The sequence below is a fragment of the Solanum verrucosum genome, unplaced genomic scaffold (genome assembly GCF_900185275.1).
Source record: "Solanum verrucosum unplaced genomic scaffold, falcon-dt-bn FXZP01000060.1, whole genome shotgun sequence".
NCBI lineage: Eukaryota > Viridiplantae > Streptophyta > Magnoliopsida > Solanales > Solanaceae > Solanum > Solanum verrucosum.
The window spans coordinates 3488051-3510560 of record NW_026020129.1 but is presented as its reverse complement, the minus strand read 5'-3'; the positions used below and the strand labels follow the sequence as shown (position 1 = coordinate 3510560).

At 31.9% G+C, this 22510-nt stretch overlaps 2 protein-coding genes across 4 annotated transcripts in view; both read left to right on the top strand.

The window, feature by feature from the left end:
* The window catches only part of LOC125826461 (60S ribosomal protein L13-1), a 196701-nt gene that overhangs the window by 154249 nt on the left and 19942 nt on the right, over positions 1-22510 (top strand). The gene's annotated exons all lie outside the window — the stretch shown is intronic.
* On the top strand, positions 14714-22091 carry LOC125826460 (anamorsin homolog). The gene is made up of 8 exons (XM_049505794.1): positions 14714-14873; positions 16881-17028; positions 19414-19568; positions 19652-19732; positions 20326-20485; positions 20579-20712; positions 21325-21399; positions 21802-22091. Exons 1-6 carry the CDS (start codon positions 14862-14864, stop codon positions 20680-20682), a joined length of 660 nt encoding a protein of 219 aa, XP_049361751.1. The 5' UTR covers positions 14714-14861; the 3' UTR covers positions 20683-20712; positions 21325-21399; positions 21802-22091.

The window sequence follows — 22510 nt, the reverse complement described above, 5'->3', positions numbered from 1 at the left end:
TGGAATCTGAAAGATTTGATAATTATGAATTCTTGGTTAATCCTTAGTGTAAGAGAACAAGTACTGAAAACACCCGATTAGGCGTAGATTATTAGTTTTGTTTTTGAACCAATGATAGCCTTAAAACACATTTCGATTTTGCAACATGAGTGAAATACTCTTCTAAATTTTTCTCAAATTAAGTGGGGGTGTTTTCATCAATTCTCTCTTACTTTTTAGTATGATTCTCATGCTCCAACAAGTTTTTGTGACCCCTTGTTATGTTATGTGACTTCGGGTGTATATAAGTTTAGGGAGTAGAGGGGTGTTTAAGGCTGTCAAAACGAAACTAATAATTTGTGCCAAGTTTTGTGTTTTCAATACTGCTTAGTTTATTGTTTGAGATTATTGAAGAGAAAAGGAAAAGGTTTAATTTATGCAGTTGAGGGAGCATAAGTTTTCATAATCTTGCTCAGTTTTTTGTGGACTTCCACTTGCAAAAGTTCATACTTTTCCAAGTAAAATGCATGTCCAAACACAACTTCAAAATCGATGACCAATTGGTAGCTTATTCTCTGAGATTTTCAGAAGTTTTTGTGCTTATGGACGGTCAAGTGCTGTTTAGACAATTTGACAACAGTACTTAACATTAAACATAAGCTACATTTACAGCCACCATGTCTTTCAAGTCTTTTCTTGCTTTTGACAAGTGAAGACTATCCTGTTGTGGCTGATATTCTATTGCAGAACTAATTTTTTTTATCAGTATTGGATTTTGTTTTCATTTCATGTGATGATTTTCATTGAATTGGGACAAGTTCTTTTGTGTTACTTGTAAAGTTTAAAAAATCATCATAGAGGAAGTCCCTTTTGTTGAGTTGCAGTTGATTTTCTTCTGAGAATCCTGCTTAATCCGAAAGGGGTCGCCTTGGGAGAGCAGAGTCTCTGCTATTACTAATTGGGTTGGCCATGAGATATACTTTCTTGTGTTTTGTTACATATGGATCAATAGCTAAATATTGTCGCTGTTATAAAGGTTTATGTTCCAAGCCGAAACAAGCCAAACAAATTGAAATGGAACGCTTAGATACTCACAAAGAAATTATACATTAACCTTGATCTTAATTAGGTCTGCATTCTATGATTCACACCTCATGACTGAATCAAATTAATATGGTGTTAGAGAACTTATATCTATAATTGATACAAGGAAAAAAAATACTTACTATTCTTAAAATAAATTTTGACTAAGGTGCACCCACTTCTTAATGTGAATCTCCAACGTTTCAAAAAATTTCTTACAATCAAGTAACTTCTTTTTTGGTTTGTATTTGTTTTCATAGTTACAATTTTGTTTATCTTTTAACAGTTGCAATTTTTCTATTCGCTTGTATTTGGAATCAACTGCTAGATAATAATATATGCATTTTTGTATTTATATAGGCATACAAAGAAACTTGATATATGCATTTTTGTATTTAGGTATACATAGAAACTTGACAAATTCATGAAACAAAATGAATACAATAATTCACTTGATGCAAATAAAAACAATTAAATTACACATAAATAAATACGTGAGATTTTAATGCATTAGGTACAAAAAAAATTTACAATTTTTCTTAACAAAAATAACTACAACTACTGGCTTGACTCAAATGAAAACAATTAATATAAGGAAATTTAGAAAAAAAAAATTGTATACAAATGATCATGAGTAGGGGTGTTCACGGGTTGGTTTGGATTGGTTATTGGTCAAGATCAAACCAACTTAATCGGTTTTAAAATTATCAAAACCAAACCAAATCAAATATAATATACATTTATCGGTTTGGTTTGGTTCGATTATTCGGTTATTAACTATACACAAAAAAAAAAAAAGCAATTCATTTAAAATGTGAAAAAAGTGACAACAATTCATTCAAAATGAAAAATAGTTAGAATGATTTAAATTACGAAACTTTCAATCACTAAATTTACTATCAATAAAGCTTTAAAATTCACTATATTGGCCTAGAAGGAAGAGACAATAACATTTTCAGTTCTACAAAGAATTGACATAGATACTCATATACATGAAATCAATAAGATAAATGTTTCATCTTGGGTATTTTTGCTTTCAATAAGTAAATTATAAAGAAATTTTAATGAAAATATGTATAAGATCTTTAAAATTGTTTGTAAAAATAATATATTAAGTATGTATATTAATAAAATATATGTATATAATTCATCGGTTCGGTTCAGTTATTTCTTCGATTTTTTTCGAATAAAACCATAACCAAACCAAACCAAATACTATCGATTTTCAAAAATCTAAAACCAAATCAAAAACCCAAATAAAATCGGTTTTATTTTATCGGTTTGGTTTGGTTTATCGGTTTGAATCGGTTTTTATCCAAACCGTGAACACCCCTAATCATGAGTGAATAAAATAAGAAATTTGAAATACATGCATACATCGTTAGGATATAAATGAATATAATTGGATTAAGAAAATGGTAGTATTTGAATACAAATGACTCGTAATGAATACAACGATTACTAATAGAAAAAAAAATGGATAGATTTTATACTTGATTTTGAATTCTCTAAAATAATGATGAAATCAAGCACACATATTTGAGAGTCCAATTTAAAATAGAAGTAGTTTTAGGGAGTAATTTATTCTACTACCATATCAAAAAAATATACAATTTAAAATAGGAATATTTTTACCATATTGACATTTCGTAGAGTCCGAAATCAAAAGGGCAATAAATTTTTTCAAAAATTTCAAAAAGGTAACTCAATTAATTACGAGGGATAAAGGTCTGAAAAATACCCCAACTTTGGTCGAATTTGCTGTTGCGATACTAAACTTTCATGAGGATCTATTACCTCCCTAGACTATTTAATATCGTATTTTAAACATATATATTTGTCCACGTGGACATAAAAAATAATGCAAAATTATAAATAGTAATGTGTCCACGTGGGCACATATATACCTTTAAAATACACTATTAAATAGTTCAAGGGGTAAAAAATACGGTATTAAATAGTCTAGGGAGGTAATAGGTCCTTATGAAAGTTTAGTATCGCAACAGCAAATCCGACCAAAGTTGAGGTATTTTTCAGACCCTTATCCCTAATTATGAAATCAAAAAAGCAACAATTCTTAACACCGTTTAAATTAGATTTTGTAAAACAAGGCTCAAATTCCAATGAGTCTTACAAGGCTCAAATTCCTATGAGTCTTGTAAGGCTTTGAGCCTTGCAGGTTGTTTTTTTTTAAAAAAAAATAATATTCTCATTCTATTTTGTTGTTTGTTAAAAGTCTAATAATAATACATAGTTGTTGGTATGATGCATAAAGATAGTTTAGACCTTATTGCTTGCCATTACTTTGTGACTTTTCAAACGAACTAAATCCAATAGTTTAGACCTTATTTACTACTTAGTTGATATTTTTTTTTCTTCAATTTTTTTTATGTGAAATTATAATTTGGTTTATTCACTTGCAGAATGATAAATTTCAGCCTTCTTTAGTCATACTTTATTTTGGTAGAAATGACCTATTGATGAATATGTTGAAAACATGAGAAAAATTATACTTCATATCAAAGTAAAAAAATCAATATACCCTTTAAATAATTTATAGTAAACATGAACCATGCATATATGTTGGAGTTCGAAAACTTCAATTCTATATATATGTATATATATATATATATATATATATATATATATATATATATATAATTTGTAAAAAATTGTTAGAACATATAAGGGACATGATAAAAAATATAAAAGACAACACTTCTAGAGATTATTGTTTGTCTTGATGCGGTTGTTGTTGTTGTTTATGCTAGAAAATATAAAAGACAACACTGAAAATACATGGAATGAACGTTATCAACATGTTGTACAAACAAATCATCAAGCAAATCCAATTGATTATTTCAATTGGTATCTACGACATTCAGGCAAGTTCATTGCAAATGCAGAACATGTTGTCCAACATGGATATCAACTAATCGCAGGAAGATATGAGGCATTGGTATGTATTATTTTTAAAATATCATTGACTTTTTCGTTTGACCTTTATATATATATATATATATATATATATATATGAGACATGAAAGATTGTATAGAATGAATCAAACAATAGAAAATGATAATACTCAGTCATCTCAAGTGAGAGACATTGCAAGACAAATGACATCTTATTCTAGAGATGCTATGAATGCTGCTCATTTGAACACAAGGTTGAACTTTCAACAACATTATACTCCACCAAATGAAAATCAATCACCAACAACATCAAATTCGGGAGGTGTTCATATAGAAGAACATCATACGGGATTTTCGGGAAATCAATATAAGGCCAACACAAATTTATCATTGGCTACTTTCGACACCCCGTATTACCCTGTTTTTAACTGTGCTGGAGTATCTACGAGTGTGCCCAACTACACACAAGAAGAAGGTAGTGGCTTTCAAACTCCTAATGTTGCAAACTTGGGTTTTGAAGAATTCAATGAAGGAAATTACGGTTTTGTACAACAACGTCAATTTCAAAACTCACCATTTCATTCTGGGAGATTGAGTTTTTCGACGGTAAACAATATACTCTTTAAATAATTTATAGAATATTTTATTTATATTAAATTATATGTTAATGATTTACATCTTATTCCAGGATGACATGTCACAAAATCAAAATGATGATGAAGTTGGACCTTCACAACAATATGTATGTTGTTATAATCGATAAATTTTCAATTTTGACATTTATAAAATATTAATAGAATTCAGTAATAAATATAATTTGGCAGGACATCAACAACCCTCGAAGAACAACAAGGCCACACATACCCACCACCTGTAGAACCGGTAGACATAAACAACAACAACAACCGCATCAAGACAGACGATAATCTCTAGAAGTGTTGTCTTTTATATTTTCTATCATGTCCCTTATATGTTCTATCATTTTTTTACAAATATATATATATATATATATATATATATATATATATATATATATGTATATATATATGCATGGTTCATGTTTACTATAAATTATTTAAAGGGTATATTGGTTTTTTTACTTTGATATGAAGTATAATTTTTCTCATGTTTTCAACATATTCATCAATAGGTCATTTCCACCAAAATAAAGTATGACTAAAGAAGGCTGAATTTTATCATTCTGCAAGTGAATAAACCAAATTATAATTTCACATAAATAAAGTTGAAGAAAAAAAAATATCAACTAAGTAGTAAATAAGGTCTAAACTATTGGATTTAGTTCGTTTGAAAAGCAACAAAGTAATGGCTAGCAATAAGGTCTAAACTATCTTTATGCATCATATCAACAACTATGTATTATTATTATTATTAGACTTTTAACAAACAACAAAATAAAAAAATAATTTTTTTATTTAAAAAAAAAAAACCAACCCGCAAGGCTCATTGGAATTTGAGCCTTATTTTACAAAACCTAATTTAAACGATGTTAAGAATTGTTGTCCTTTTGGTTTCATAATTAATTGAGTTACCCTTTTGGAATTTTCAAAAAAATTTGTTGCCCTTTTGATTTCGGACTCACATTTTGTATACCCTTTACTTTCTACTTAGTGACTAGTTTGTTACCTATATTTCTATAATTCCTTTTCTCTCCTTTTTGTTATTTTTATTGAGAGTGGATGCTGGTGGTGGATGGTTCAATACTATTAATTTCAACCATATATTTCACAGTTTCTTGCCTAAATATGACTTTGTTTTCATATCATTTACGATAGTTCGGGGGTATATTATTTGTCTTTTTTTCTTTATATATAATCTAATTCTAGTTGTACTATAATCCTAATCGTAATCTAATCCTAATTAATAGAAGTAGTTTAATTCTAGTGCGACTCTAATTCTGCAACAGTGCTTCGTTGGACCTATTCCTTTGACATGTTCCAATCGCCAGCTTCCTTCTTCATCAACACTTGATGTAGACACGTCAGTCTACTTCCTTTGACATGTTCCAATCGTCAGTTTCCTTCTTCTTCAACACTAACCAAATTATACAAATATGGACGAAAATAACACTCAATTATACAAATACACGCGAATTATACAAACGTATATGAATTATACAAACGTACACACAAATTAACAAACAATTAAATAGTTATCTCTACCAAATGATTTAATATTTTAGACAACCTTTTTAGATTATTATAACAAGTTTAGAAATAATATAAGTGGTTACCTATAAGATTGGTAGTCTAACTATTATTTGAGTTCCAAACGCAATAACAATTGACTTGGAAAATATAGCAAGTACAAATCACTAAAGGAAAAGAATCCTTTTTTTCACACAATAACAATTTCTACATTAACGTAAATATATAAAATAAATTAAACCCTACTCTTCTGCATCTCACACACACACAAATCATGAGCTTTGTTCCATGTGATATCGTATTTACCATTCTTATTACTCTGCCCGTTAAATCTTTATTACGTTTTTAATTTGTTTCTAAGTCATGGAATACAATAATCTCCGATAATAAATTCAAGAAATTACATTGTGATCAATCTAGAGCTTTGGGACGCTTTAAGTTCTTGTTACATAGGCGAAGAAATAGAAATATTTATACTGTCTGTGTTGACGAAATCGATATTATAGAATTGAAAAATCCTCAAATTGTCATAGAAAAGCACATGCTCCCTCTGAAAAGTTCTCATGTCATATGCTCACATGATGGATTGGTACTACTACACTCGCCAGACGCCTATAATACGTTTGTTTTGTGCAATCCATCAATAAGACAACACAAAATTATTGTGTGTCCGTATATAAATAATTACTCATCCATAGTTGCTAGTGCTTGTGGATTGTGTTACGATTCTACCACAGATGATTACAAGATTATATTTATCTATGTATCGTATTATCTTGTTTGCTATGCAAATAAGAATTTATGGATGGTGAAAGAAACTATCCCTATATTAGATCAAAGTTTAAAAGAAGGGAAAATCAACTATTCTTGGCTACATCAATTTATTGGAGGACACTTCTTTCCCAGCAAGTGCGTAAACATCAGCACGAGCTTAATAATTCTACAATTGTAGTTTTTTCACCATCATTCGTACAACATAAAACCTTATTAGAGCTTACACCTGGCGTAATGTGAGGAAAGGGAGTAATGAAACGCGTCCAATTCATTTCCAGCACCGGAATTCATAGGGGAAAGGGAGTTTTTTCTTTTGTCTAGTTTGAACGGCCACCTTAGTTTATTTGGTGGAAATAAAAAAATAGGATTGAACATCTGGATCATGGAACAAGATGAATGCAAATTATTAATGAAATTTCCTCACATTACGCCATGTGTAAGCTCTAATAAGGTTTTATGTTGTACGAATGATGGTGAAATTATCTTTCATGGACCAAAACGACACTACGTTTCTATCTTTAACCCTAGAGAACAAACTTATGTTAAGAAGTGTTATACACCACATGATTATTGTTCAGAGTGTGTCTATCGAGAGCCAACATGTTTAGATACCTTTACTTTTCTAAGACTTAATGAAGACTAAAGTTTTTAAGATTTTGAAGAGAAATTTCTTAACTCTACTAATTTCTCTATCTCAGATACATCATCTCTCCCATTAAGTAATGTATCATTTCTGACAGTATTCGAGAGCAATGAAAATTCTGAAAATTTTATATATCATGTGGTTATGAAGATGGAATTTATTTTTTCTTAATTTAGCTTCAATTATTGTTCAGAACTACTCCATGTCTAGATAGACACGGAGGGTGATTGTTTTGTTTTTTCATGAGATCAAAGATTTGAATTAATAAAAATAAATACTAGCATTATAGGATTGATAAAGTCAAATTTCTACCAAATGTTTTAATATTTTAGACGACTTTTTAAAATTATTTTTAACTAAGTCTAGAAATAACATCATTTCATAATTATCACGAAATAAACTTTTGTCGTAATTTGACTATAATTTGAGTTCAACACAATAACAAATAGAGTTTATTCGTGATAAAATATTGCGAAATAAACTTTTATCCTAATCAAATATTTATTCAATGATTGTTTTGTTTTTTCATGAGATCAAATATTTGAATTAATAAAAATAAATAGCATTATGGGATTGATAAAGTCAAATTTCTACCAAATGTTTTAATATTTTAGACGACGTTTTAAATTATTATTTTTTAACTAAGTCTAGAAATAACATCATTCCATAATTATCACAAAATAAACTTTTATCGTATTCTAACTATAATTTGAGTTCAACATAATAGTAAATAGAGTTTATTCGTGATGAAATATAGCGAAATAAACTTTTATTCTAATCAAATATTTATTCAATGATTATTTTCTTCTTTATTTAATTGATTTGGGAAATATAGCAAACTCTATTAGCACAAACCACTAAAGAAAAAGAATCCTTCATGGGATTTTTTTTCTCTCTTTCCTACCTTAATTAACGTATATAAATAAGGTTTAAACTTTTTCTCTTTTCTACATTAATTAACCTTATATAAATAAGGTTTAAACCTAATAAAATATACGTTGCTCCACTCTTCCGCATCACACACAATAATGACCTTAGTTCCATTTGATATTCTATTTTCCATTCTTATTAATCTGTCTGTTAAAACTTTGGTACGTTTTCAATCTGTTTCTAAGTTATGGAATACAATAATCTCGGACGATAAATTCAAGAAAGCGCATTGTGATGAATCTAGAGCTTTGGGATGCTTTAAGTTGTTGTTACGAAGAAGTGTTTATACTAACGACGTTGACAAAATTGACTTTGTAGAATGGAAAAATCCCCAAATTATCATAGAAAAGCAACAGCTTCCTCTATCGAGCTCTCATGCCATATGCTCACACGATGGATTGGTACTACTATACACGCATAAGGCCTACGATACATTTGTTTTATAGAATCCATCAATAAGACGACACAAAATATATGTGTGTCCATATTTGAATGACTCATCATTACTTCCTAATACTTGCGGGTTGTGTTATAATTCTACTACTGATGATTACAAGATTATATTGATTTACAAATCATTTTATCTTGTTTGCTACGCAAATACGAATTTTTGGACGATGAAAAAAACCCTCCCTATATTAGAGCAAAGTTTAGAAGATTTGAAAATCGAAGATAGCTGGTTTTATGATGAGTGTTGTGAGAGTATAACCGATGGAATTAGCACTAAAGGTTGAGTATATTGGTCTTTAGATAACACTATTATACCTACTCAATATAGGCATATCTGGAAGAGTAAAGGTCTTTTCCAACATGTACGTATAAATTCTACAATTATACGCTTCAATGCAAAGTCTGATGAATTGGAAGTGTTTCCAACACCGGATTTCATAGGTGAAATGGATTTGTATCTTCTCTCTGCTTTGAACGGTTGCCTTGGTTTATATGGTGGAAACATGGAATCGAACTTTTGGATCATAAAACAAGATGAATGGAAATTGTTAGTGAAAATAGGTCAGATTAATAAACCATGTGTAAGATCTAATAAGGTTTTATATTGCACAAAGGATGGTGAAGTTATCTTTTATAAACTAGTGCAACACTTTTATTCCAAATTTGGCCCTAGCATACAAGCTCGTTCTGTCACAACTTTTAGACCACTTGCTAATCATCTTTTTGAGTTTGAGTATCTTGATCAAGCGTGTTTAGATAGCTTGAGTTTTCCTAGACTTGACCCTCATGCACAAGATTAGGGTTTTTAATTTTTCTAGTAATTTTCTTTTCACTATCTTTTTATCAACTTATTTTCTTCTCATTTTGTCTTTATTTATAATTTAATAATCATATTTCATTTTTTATCCAACTACATTTTCATAATAGCTATACCACATACTCTACTGTTCTTGTAGGTTTATCATTCAAATTATGGATGTGTGACATTAAACAATACAATACGTCGTATGATACAATATAACACAATACAATACGATACATTATGAAACAATACACAAAAAAGTGTAAGTGGTTTCCTTTGTATCTTTGCTTGTGACCTTGATCATTTAATTGCTTTCTATATTAATTTATATTTTCACCATTAGTTATAATTTACTCAAAAATCAAAATATTATCAAGTGTGTAGTTGGTGATGATTTCGTACTTTTTAATCACTTCTATATGGTTTTTAGTTTCTTGTCCTTTCAATTTTTGCTACCATCAATTGTTTTTTTTTTTTTGTCGTGTAATTAGGTTCAACATGCTTGTTATATGCCTCTACTTTTTCTGAATAGCTTTGATTTGGTTTTTCTTGATTAATGATCGATCATAAACAATTTATCTATAGGATAAGATCTACTTACAAGCACTCTCTCCGTAGTGTAAGATCTGCTTACATTACTCTATTATCCTTAGACCATGCTTATTGTACTTATAGACGGTCAAGTGTTGTTTAGAAAATTTAAACAACAATACTTTTCTTGTGCTATATTTATACATTCTTGTGCTGTTCACTACATATGAATTAATAGCTAAATACTGTTACTGTTTATGCTAGTACTGTATTCTATAATTCACACAAAATGAGAAATGACCAATCTAACCTCTGAAATTCAGCCGTGTTTTTTATCATCACAAATTTGAGTACTAGTTTATACGAAATAAAAGAAGAAAGAGTGTTTTACTTGTGGAGATTTCTTAATTTTATAAGAAATTGATTTTATCTATTTTTTGGTTAACTTAATCAGATAGTTGTCGAATACAATATTTTTAGGGGTCGTTTGATTTGAATACAAGTTATACTTGGATAAGTTATGCTGGATAAGTTATGTTGGGATAAGTTATAGTAGGATTAGTTATCCTAGCATTATTTCTTATTGATTGTTTGGTTTGTTGTACTAAAAATAATAACCATTACATGCTTACTAAAAATAAGTGGTTTAATTACAAAAATATCCTCCTCTTAGAACATGAAGGCAATTGCACCTTTTGAATATATAGAAGCAATATTTATCTTACAGAAGTAGAAAGACATCCAAAAAATGAACAAAAATTTGGATTCGTGTTCATAAGCATGTTCAACATCTCTTCATCTTTGATGAATGTTGTGTTGGCTTCTTCACACACCCAATTGTCAACTTGGCCTGAAGTTGCACTCCACCCCACTGTGTTGGTCAATCGTTTCTCAATCTCACGAACACCCCACTGTGTTGGTCAAGCGGCAGGTTATGGATTAAAGGGTTTGAAGGGTAATTTTGTCATTTAATAAATTTATCCCATCACAAATTGTGATGGGATTATTATACCACCATTTTGGAGGGATAACTTATCCCGAGATAAGTTATTCCAAACTTTCCAACCAAACACTAAATTAAATGTCACTAAATATTTATCCCGGGACTATTTGTATTTATCCTTCACACCAAACGAGCCCTTAGATGATAAAATCTAGGATAAGGCATGGGTGTTCCCTGGATTATGAGAAAAATTTGAGACACATTTTAACTAAATCAAAGTCTTATTACCTCTTGAACTCATTTTTTTTTTGTAATTTTTGTAATTTTGTAGACATTGTTGGCTTATGTGACAACCAAACATCGCCTCGACTACATGGAGTTACGGAGTGTGTCATGTAAATCAAAAGATATACAAAATTATTATTTTTTAAAAAAGTTCAAAAAAGTAATAGAACCTTAGTTTAGTTAAGGTATAATATTTAGAATTTCGATCATAGTCTAGACTCTAGAGGGTACAAGCCTTATCCCAATTATTTTTAACAAGTCTAGAAATAATATCACTCCATCTTTTATCATAGAAATCAAATGCAAATATCAAATCCACTTTTTTCAAATTTGTTCAATAATAATAGCTGGTTACCTTATAAGAGTAGTACTCTAACTATAATTTGAGTTTAACACAATAACAAGGGCTAATCCATCGGTGGCCACCTAAAGTTGGCATCAATTTTCAGTTAGACATCTTAACTATGCTTTGTTCATTTTAGACACCTCATGTCATCCCCAATTGTGTCATTTTGACACTTTTTTGACAATCTGTCAAATTTGTAAGGTGTGTGTAACACACTCGCTGATGACGTGTCAAAGTGACGAATTAAATAAAGACACGTGGCATATATATAAAAAATAATTATTAAATGATGAATCTTGAGTAGGAAAAAAACTTCCAATGACTCATTGACATGTGACATTTCTTTAACTAAATAATTTTTTTTAAAAACCACTTTTAATAAAAAGAAAATTATATGCACCCCACCCCAAATTATCTTCTCTACTACCCACCCCCACCTTAAACCCCAACCCCTCTCTCTCACCCAGATTTTCTTCTCCACCCACCACCACCCCCGACCCTCCCTCACCCAAATGTGTCAAAAGAAGAAACTTTTTTTTGTTTGTTTTTATCACTTTGTGAATGTTGTGAGATAAGAACGTCTTTCTTCTAATAGAATGATGTTTGAATGCTTGATTTGGTGAATGTGGTAATGCATTTGCTTGACCTTTTTGGGGTTTTTTTTTTCTTCCTTTTTTTTTGGATTTCTGGGTCAATGCAAGTCAAAAATTGGTTCTTTGGTACATAAATATGGAGTCCCAAACTTTCTACTAAAAATTATATAGCTTATCTATTTGATTTGGACTTTTTCTGTGATTATGATGTGAGAAGGCATACAAATGGATTGGAACGCTAAATTTGTTTGTTGTGAATGTAGGATTTGATAATTGAAAATATGATTTCTTGTCATTTTTTAGTGTGTTTTTTTTCTTCTTGAAATTTATGTTGATTTTCTCAAATTATTTTGAGGAGGAAGAAGGACAACAAAATAAGTGAAAGTACTTGAGCTTAAAATTTATGGGCGCTAGAATTCACTTTTTGTTTGTGGCATTGTCAAATTTATTTCACCATGGCAAGAGTTTATGCTTGGAAAATGGTAGCCAAACAATGGGGAAGAAGAAGAAGAAAAAAAAATTAAAATTTGGTAAAATGAGGCACTCACGCGCGTCTGGTTAGTGTAGCACACTTGCTATGCCATCTCAGCAGAAAGTGTCAAATTGACACAGCAAGACATGACATGAGGTGTCTAAAATGAACGAAGCTTAGTTAAGGTGTCTAAGTGAAAATTAGTGCCAACTTTAGGTGGCCACCGATGGGTTTGCCCCAATAACAAATAGAGTTTATTCGTGATAATAAACTTTTATCCTAATCAAATATTTATCTAATGATTATTTTCTGCTTTATTTAATTGATTTAGGACATACAATAAAATCTCACTAAATTAATACTCGGTTAATTAATAATCTCTCTAGAATAATAATTTCCTTCGGTTCAAACTTGGATTAATGAAAAAAATCACTCATTTCTATAAGATAATAAGATCATATATTTTTAGAATTAAGAGCCCTATATATATAAATATATGGGCCTATTAATATTATAAATTAATAATTAGTACAAATATATCAAAGAAAATTTAATGAAATATGATTCTATTATGTTCTTTTTTTGTTCAAATTTAAATCTAGTTGAAGTTCATCTCTAACTTTTCTTATTGCATCCTAAAGTTTCGGTGTTGTCTTTTCTAATTGTTTCATAAAATTGTGAAGAGTTTTAGATGCTAATGTTTCCTTACGCGTAACTGGTTCCAAATCATCTTCAACTTTATCATCCATTGTTTTTTCAATGATATCCACAATTTGTTCTAAGCTCTAGACTTTTGAACATGTATCATTTTCACTCATCCAATAGGTTATTAAAGTCCATTTTATTGCGGTAACCAAGATCATTAATCATGATCTCAAGTTCATGAATGACGTTTTCACAAGTGGGTTCTTTCAACTTTTTTGAGATTCCATCCCTAAATAATATTTCATAAATATTAATAAATAGTTATTTCATGGTCCTGCCTATATTAATTTAGAAAGGTTTTATTGTAGTTATAATTTCCTCAAATATTAAAATATTATAAAGGTCGATGATAATTCCTTACCTTCTTAATCACCTTAATAATGTTCTTAGTGAGATTCAAACTCGATCCATAGTTAGGTAAATTATATTGCGACAATCATGTAGGACGCCACATGGAAACAAAATTATTGTGTAGGATGCCACGTAGGACGAATGTGTCTATCTGTTCAATTTTAAACAAGTTTAAGTACCTATTTATATAGAGTGACGGATCCAAGATTTTCATTCAAGGGGTTCGAAAAATAAAAGTATAAACGTTTGAATAAGCCAACAAAACACAATTCCAAGGAAGTAGTAGTATATAGTTTATAGGTACAAAATGTTAGCTCCGTTAAAAAAAAAGGTGAAAGATTGTCCTAAAACTAAATGAAGAGAAGCTAAAAAAAATGAAATGTTCACAATGGAATTCGATTCCTAGACGCAAGGTTCACAATTTAAAAGGAGATCTACTGCACTTAGATCTACACCTTGCTTCTTGTTCATGAGGGGATTCAAAATTGATATATCTATATAAATACCAAAATTTATCTTATGTATATACAATGTCATTTTTTACCAAGGAGGTTCGGGTGAACCCTGGGAATCCACGTGGGTCCGCCCCTATTTATATGCTATCAAAGTTAGAAAGTTTAGATATGAGCTGAGGTCAAATTAAATTATGTCTTCTGTTTTCAATTTCAGTTGTTTCTTTTTACTTTTTTTTCTTTTTCAAAGAACTCCAAAGTCAAAACGGCGTCGCTCTTTTTTCTTTACTTTTAGATGCGTTCGTTATTTGGTAATTAGAACTAAGAAATCCCTAATTTCAGAACGTGAAAAAAGCTGAAAGCCTGAAGGAGTGGAACCTCTTCTTCTTTAATTATTAGCTGCTCAGTTCTGCAATTTGTTGTCGCCGCCGGTGGTTGATCATGGCAGTCACGGTAAGTTCCTTTCTCTCTCCATTTTTTTTCCAGAAGATAGGAAGCAATTTTCGTTTGTCACTCCTGTTTTATTTAGAATGATCAGATGATGATGATGTGATATGAGCTTAAAATGAAGAAATGAAGATTCATATAGCCAATACCAGCTTGTTTGGGACTGAACAATAGTTGGAAGAAATGTTCACCTATCAGTGTGTTACGTATATTAGTTAACCTTTCCGAATTTCTCAATTCAATGACCTCGACTTTATTTTCATAATCTTGCGCCGTAAATCAAAAGTATATTTAGTTGCATCATTGTTAGCCAGTTAGTAGGTGTAAGTTTGTAACCAGTGGCGGAGCTAGAATTTTTAATAAGGGGTTCAAAATCTGAAAAAGTAAACACACGAACTAACCTAAGGGGTTCGACATCTACTATATATACATAAAAAATAATTTTAACCATGCATAAATAGTAATATTTTCTGCCGAAGGGGGTTCGGATGAACCCTAACAGAGTAACAGCATCTTGGCTCCCCCTGTTTGTAACATGCTTCCAGCTTATATCTCTTCCATTTTTTTTAATCATAACTGAAGGGAATTTATGGATTAAGGGAGAAGGAAGAGAAGTATGATATGAAATTATCAAATATTTGCATCTTTAGCATAAATAAACTCGCTGTAAGCTAAATAACAGTTTAAATCAAACGTATTGTCTATAAAAGAAAGTCTGGTGCGACGAGCTTGACATTGTTACCTTTATTTTTAGTTAGATTAACAGAATACAGATTCTTAGTTTTATATAAATGAAAAACTTTCGTAGTAGTATAGTAATCAGTGTTGTGAGAGGCGATCGCCTTGTCACCAAAGGTGAAGGAGTCTTTCCTTACAATCATTCATGTAAAGAAAGAAAGAAGGATATAAAATTTGTTATAATGAATCAACCGTTATCAAAGAGGAGTTCACCTCATCCACACCATCATTCATATTTTTAGCTAACTTCATCACTAATTTCCACATGCCTGTGTTAATGTGTTTGCACTAGATAAATTTACCACCTTTTCATAATTCTTGCTAATTTTTTTGGGCGTTTCATTGATGTGCTTGGAGCATAAACAATGTTATCAAATGCGAAACTCTAAGGTCCATTAGGGCTTTAGGCACAAAGCGCAAATAAATCGCACCCTGTAATGAAGAAGGGGACAAATGGAGAAAATATACAAATATGTATGTGCAGTTCAAGACGAATAACTATAATCATGAATAACAAATATATAGACAAAAAAATTGAAAAAAATCATGAAGAAGTGAAATGTCAATTGTTTAATGTCCCTTCTTCAGGATCATGCACATTAGCAAGGAAAAGTATGTCTTAAGTGCGCATTTGACAACACTAGCATAAGATTGTAAAAGTGTAGAGGGAATTGAATTAGTTTCCGAGTGTGAGTTTTCTGCAAATTAGTGTTATCAAAGGCGAAAAGCGCAAAAAATCTCTAAGGTCCATGGGGGCTTTAAGCGCAAATAAAGCGTAGGCTTTAATGAAAAAAGACGCAAAGGGAGAAAAGAATACAAATATATATGTTATAGTCCAAGACTAATAATTATAAACATGAATGACAAATATATGACCAAAGAAATTGAAAAAAAATTATGGTTAAGTGAAATATCAATTATTTAGTTTCACTTCTTCATAAAAGGCTCATTGGCAAGGAAAAACTTGCCTTAGAACCTTGATGACGACACTGAAGCGCACATAAAGTGAGGCGAAGCGCTCAACACGTTTTGAGCCTCGCTTTAAGGCTTAAGCGCGCTTAAAGCGCGCCTTTGATAACACTGCTGCAAATTGTATAACGACTATTACATTTAGGTAGAGCCGTAGTTTGGCCATCTCACCCCATTCTTTTTTTTGGAGGGGGGGGAGTGGGAATGGGTTGTTTTCTTGCTAACACACCTTTCTGAGGTGCAAATGTTGTTTTTGAGGATGTACTATTGTTTTTTCTCTAAATTCAAGTTTTCATTCTTTTGTAGGGCGGCCAAGACGGAGACGGTAGTATACTGGTGCTTGTCGAGGATGTTATGGTACCAGTTAGTGTGGTATACAATGCAATCAATATCTTGAAGAAAGAGGGAGCTGAGAAGTTGGACCCAATGATTGTTACTCAAGCTTCAACCCAGAGTAAATTCTCTCCCTTATGTGTGCTGCACTGATACTTCTCTAGTCTTCTTAATGCTTATGTTGTGACCAACTGACCATGAGTGACTCGCTTTGTTTACTATGTCAGTTTTTTGCTCACTTCATTGTCAGCGTTCAGATCTTTTTATCTTCATTTTGGGATGAGGTTATAGATTATAATACGTTTGCTAGTCTATTTGGATTTGTTGACATTCGTGGCCTCTTCCTTCTTAAGTCCGTCGCCATGTTATACCTATCAAAGAAAAAGTTTGTTGCTATATGCCCTATCAAAAAGAAAGATTGTTGCAATGTTTTTTCTAGGTTAAATAGATGAAGAGTTTTATTCAAAATTTTGTTTTTGGGATTTATTGATGAAAGAGACAAGGTAGGATTTAGGGGGACACAAGGAGGAGATACATTTTGGGATTTCCGGGACTGGGAGGTGATGATTTTGAAAGATTGTTAGCTTTACACCATTAGCATTGTGAGTCCATCTAAGGACCCCATTCTATGAGATGGAAGTTGGGGAACAAAGACGTTTTTTCTGTCAAGTTCTTTTATTAGAAGCTATTGGTGAAGGCGGATTAGGCGTTTTTTGTAAAGTTGATTTGGATTCCTAAGTTGCCAAGGAAGGTGTTTTTTTCTCATGGCTAGCTGCTAGAGGGGTGATTTTGACGGAGGAAAACCTTTGGAAAAGGAAGGTTGTTTTTATCAGTTGGTGTTACTTATGCTAGGAGGCGGGTGAAGAGGTAGATCATCTTTTACTACACTTCTGTCAGGCTACGAGACTGTGGTGGGATATGTTCAGTTGGTTTGGTATGTCTTTGGTGATGCCAAAGTCTGTCAAGGATTTGTTGTTTCTCTGGAAAAAGCAAAAGGAAAAGCAGGGCATGGAATGTTATTCCTCTAGCTTTAGTATGGATCATTTGGAAAGATTGAAATATGAGAGCTTTTGAAGGGGTAGAATTTAGTTTTGGGCAGTGGAGTAGTAGTCTTCTATCCCTTGTTTACTTTTGGTGCATCCATGTAGTTCTGGGATGTTTAGAGGTTTGGGTATCTTTTGTAGAGAGCTATATCATTTGAAGGTTCTTTACTTTTTGGTATACTATTGGTATACGATCAATTTTTGGCCTTGCATTTATGAAATGATATTGTATACCTCAACAACATACCCAGTGTAATCCCACAAAATGGGGTCTGGGATGGTAAAGTGTACGTGGACCTTAGCCCTACCTAGGTAGAGACGCTGTTTCCAATAGACCCTCAAATCAAGAGAAAAAAACAGTCCAAAGCAGCATAAAGAAAGAAACAATGGAAATGATAAAGTCATGGCAAGATACTATAGACAACAGTACAAATCAACTTGATACTATAGACAACCGTACAAATCAACTTGAACATAAGTCATTAAAAGATAAAACAATAATCGAAGTACAAAAAGGAACAAATAATTACAAAACTCAAAGGACAAGAAATTACAAGGGAATACTATGACTACTAGTACAGAGAAATAAGCGAGACAACACTTAACTATCTAACTAACCTTCTACCCTAATCCGTGACCTCCACAACCCCTATCTAAGGTTAATTATATTTATTCTCAATGCCTTGGTCCAAATAATTAGTGTTTATTTCTATATTTATTTATACTTCTTGATATTCACATACACATCTTCAGTGTTGCCTGTATTTGCTAAAAACCCATGCTTTATGCTCAAAGCCATAGTGGATCTTGATGCCTTTTTAGCCTTTTGGCTCTTGACAAGTCTGAGGACTAGTGTTTCTGTTGTATGCGATATCAAAGGCAACCTGGTACACTAGAATGGAATGTGGAGCCAATTATTGAGAAGTCCTTTTGTCCAGAGACTAATTAGAGTGTTAGAATTGCAATATTTTCGAAGAATTGTGCTTATCTATATGACGTAATTCTTTCCTTCTCATGGATCCAATGTCTGAATCTTTTTTGAGAAGTATATGACTGTAGATTAAGTATTCTTAGATTCTTCTAGTGGGTAGTTTTTGGAGATAAATAGGTGACTTAAGAAAGCTGTTTGAATAATTAGAAGTTGTTTCTACAACCTTGAATGCTTCATGTAATAGATTCTTAGCACAGAAACAGAAGAAACTGTTCTTCACCGTAATTCTGTCATAAAACATGAAGTTGGTACATAGAGAGAGAGGGTGTAGGTGCGAGGAGCATTGTGTGAAGAAAGAAGTTCTCAAGTTGGTGGTAAGAGAGGGAACTTGTCTCCTTAATATTCTTCTTTTTCCTTTAATGCGCCCCCTTTGACTTAAGTACCTTCTACCTCTGCTTCATGTGCTTGCCCCTTGGCTAGAGGTCCGTAATAATGTAGTCCTTTTCCTGCTGTTAACATCCCGTTATTACAGATCTGACACCAGTGGAGTCTGCATCTATGGATGTTGTTGCTCTCATCTGTAGGTCCCTTGAGTTTCCTAGTGATAAATTGTGTGGGGACATCTCAAGAGTGTTGAAGCCTGGTGGAACAGTCCTACTTAGCCTAAGTTCTCAATCAGTCTCAAAGGTGAGTGAATTGTCACTTTATGTGTATTTTTTTCATGGAGAAATTGTATGGGGGTGTGAGTTGTCCTTTTATCTGAATTGCAGGAAAAATCCACCCATGACCGCAAGTTATTATTGGCTGGATTCTCTGATACACAGTCATTTGAAGCTGGCCACTCTATCGTGGTTAGTATTTCATCCACATGCCTTGGATTTTGCTCATTGTCTTCCTCCACAGGACCACATCATCCCCCTTTTAAAAAAAAATTCCTCTCTCATTTCAAATTGTGATAACTCCTTTTTTTATAAATAAAGTTGTCATAAGTTTCTTAATAGCTATTTCATGGCATTAAATTCATTCAGGGCTTTATTTTTATTGGTGTGGTAATGATGCTAATCTAGTCACTGATAATACTGTTTTGATGTTTATTCAGTTTTCAACTGCAACCCAAGCCTTGAAGTTGGTCTTTATTAGGGACACTTTAGATTGAATCTAGTGTTTAATAGGAATCTTTTGGCTTGGTTAAATATTTTATGATGGTTTCATAGGGATACATTTAAAATTTTGAGAATCCCTAGTTTTACAAAACCTCCACTTGACCTAAATGATAAATTAAGAAGTAGAATGACGGGCCCAAATGAAGCGGATTGGATATAGAGGATTCACAAAGCTGACCCCAATTAGTTTGGACTGAGACACAGATGTTGTAAAAAAAAAAGCCTTGAAGTTATTGATCTTGACTTAAAAAAGTCGTGTGGCTAATTTAATCCGTGAACAGATAACAGCAAAGAAACCTTCATGGAAGGTTGGTTCATCCTTTTCTATCAAGAAAGTCGCAAAAAGTTTACCGAAAGTTCAGATTGTTGATGATTCAGATCTCATTGATGAGGATAGCCTTCTCACTGAGGAAGATCTGAAGAAACCACAATTGCCAAGTGGTAAGTTTAATGCACTAAGGTTGTTTACCTCTTGACATTATTAGTCTTTCAGTAGTATATTTAATTCAATTTGTTGCTTACTTGCCGGTGCAGTTGATGACTGTGAAGTTGGAAAAACAAAGAAAGCATGCAAAAATTGTACATGCGGACGGGCTGAAGCTGAGACAAAAGTGCAACTTGGACCAACTGCTGAATAACTGAACAATCCTCAATCTGCCTGTGGCAGTGTATGGTTTCTTTTATATTGATTTATGTCATATAGTAGATCGCTCTTGTCACCAAGATTATTTGGCATAATTTTCATTCTCCCAAAACATTTCACCTCTTTGAATGAGAAGTTTCTCTTCAGAGGAATCAAAATGATGTTGATTTGTTGCGTTTTTCTAAACTAATGCCTTAATAATTATTTATTTGGTGGGAAAATTCTAGTCTAGTAAATGAGCGGTGTAGAAAAGTAAAGAGTACACAAAATATGGTTTTCCAAAAAAATACATGTCTTTTTTAACTGGGACCTCATGACTTGTTGCCTTTTTTTTTCCCTCTTCTTTTGAGAATGGTAAAGTTCATGACTTGTTGCCTTTTACTGTCACAGTTTTGTATAAGAGCTTTTCAACTACCTAATTTGTTTCTTCACCTTCTAAATTATTTTACAGTCGTTCGTTATTGCTAAATTTGTGTCAGTTGGTAACTGATTGATGTTTATAGTGTGATTAGCAGGCAGCTGAACAAGTAGTCAATTCTTTCTTGACCCCAACCTTTCTTGATCTGCTTTTGAGTTTTGCAATTGATTTCCTTTTTAAACTATGTATTTTTGGGGGACATGTCTTTGATGTCTGCAGTGTGGCCTTGGTGATGCTTTCCGCTGCGGTACATGCCCTTATAAGGGTCTTCCTCCATTCAAACTTGGTGAAAAGGTACATGTCAAGCACAAGCTACTCTTGAGGTTGCATTATACATGAATAAGTATCCATTAATATATATAATAAATAATTTTACCAGAGGAAAAGATTGCAGTATACACAAAGACAACGATTACCAACATTTTTTAGTAATGACATCAGTGTTCGTTGTGAACATTTTTTAACCAAAATTTGATTGTGTTGGATATACAAGAAGAATGGAGCGAAATAAAAATGGCATATGTACTGTAATACTGTATTCACATTAACCTTGAAAACATGACACTTGATTATGTGCTTCACTGAGGATGATTCTTTGAAAGCCCTAATCTTTGGTTGATTTCATCATCATGTTCTTGTTTGCAATGTGATAGGTGAAAGTCTGACACTACTCTCTCTCTCTCTCTCTCTCTCCAGGTAACGCTTTCTGCAAACTTTCTTGACGCTGACATCTAAGTTCAGATCATAACAGTCAATATCGGATTGCTGCAACCTTTATACTTGGGTCAAAGACTTGTTACTTTCGTTCTCTTTTGGTTGACATGAGACAAGTGAATATGTAATATGTTCTCTTGTCGACGAGAGGGAAACAGCAGTGTGCCATGAGCTGTTGTTAGATCGTTAAGAGTTGATAGAAAATAAGTGGATTTACATGACAGAATGCAAAGGATTGGAACAGTTCTTGAGGCCAAGATGTCAAACAATTTAAGTTCTCATTGTTATGGATTTACATGACAGAATGCAAAGGATTGGAACAGTTCTTGAGGCCAAGATGTCAAACAATTTAAGTTCTCATTGTTATTTTTTCTTTAGTAGAAGGAACAGATGGATTTGTTTTGATTTTTATTTTGGCCTTACATTGCTCTTCCTTATTACTCCTATTGAGAACAATAAAGTATCTAAGTATGAGGGAAAAAATTGTTTTTATATTTATATAATAAAGAAAATTGAGTCGCTACATATAAGAATATTTTTTTTACCATTATGATTTGTTAGTTTTATATTTTGACAAGTTTTGTGTTTAAGCATTGAATTCATCAACTTTTGTTGTTATTGAAATAATGTTAAATGTGTGTCTTTATGAAGACTTCTTTGTATCAGGTTTAAGCAAGAGAGACCCAAAATC

What these genes read in the sequence shown, in the direction of transcription:
- LOC125826460 (XM_049505794.1), top strand. An exon ending in TACTCAAGCTTCAACCCAGA is followed by an intron (nt 17,029 to 19,413) that starts GTAAATTCTCTC and finishes CCGTTATTACAG; the next exon opens with ATCTGACACCAGTGGAGTCT. An exon ending in GTTCTCAATCAGTCTCAAAG is followed by an intron (nt 19,569 to 19,651) that starts GTGAGTGAATTG and finishes TCTGAATTGCAG; the next exon opens with GAAAAATCCACCCATGACCG.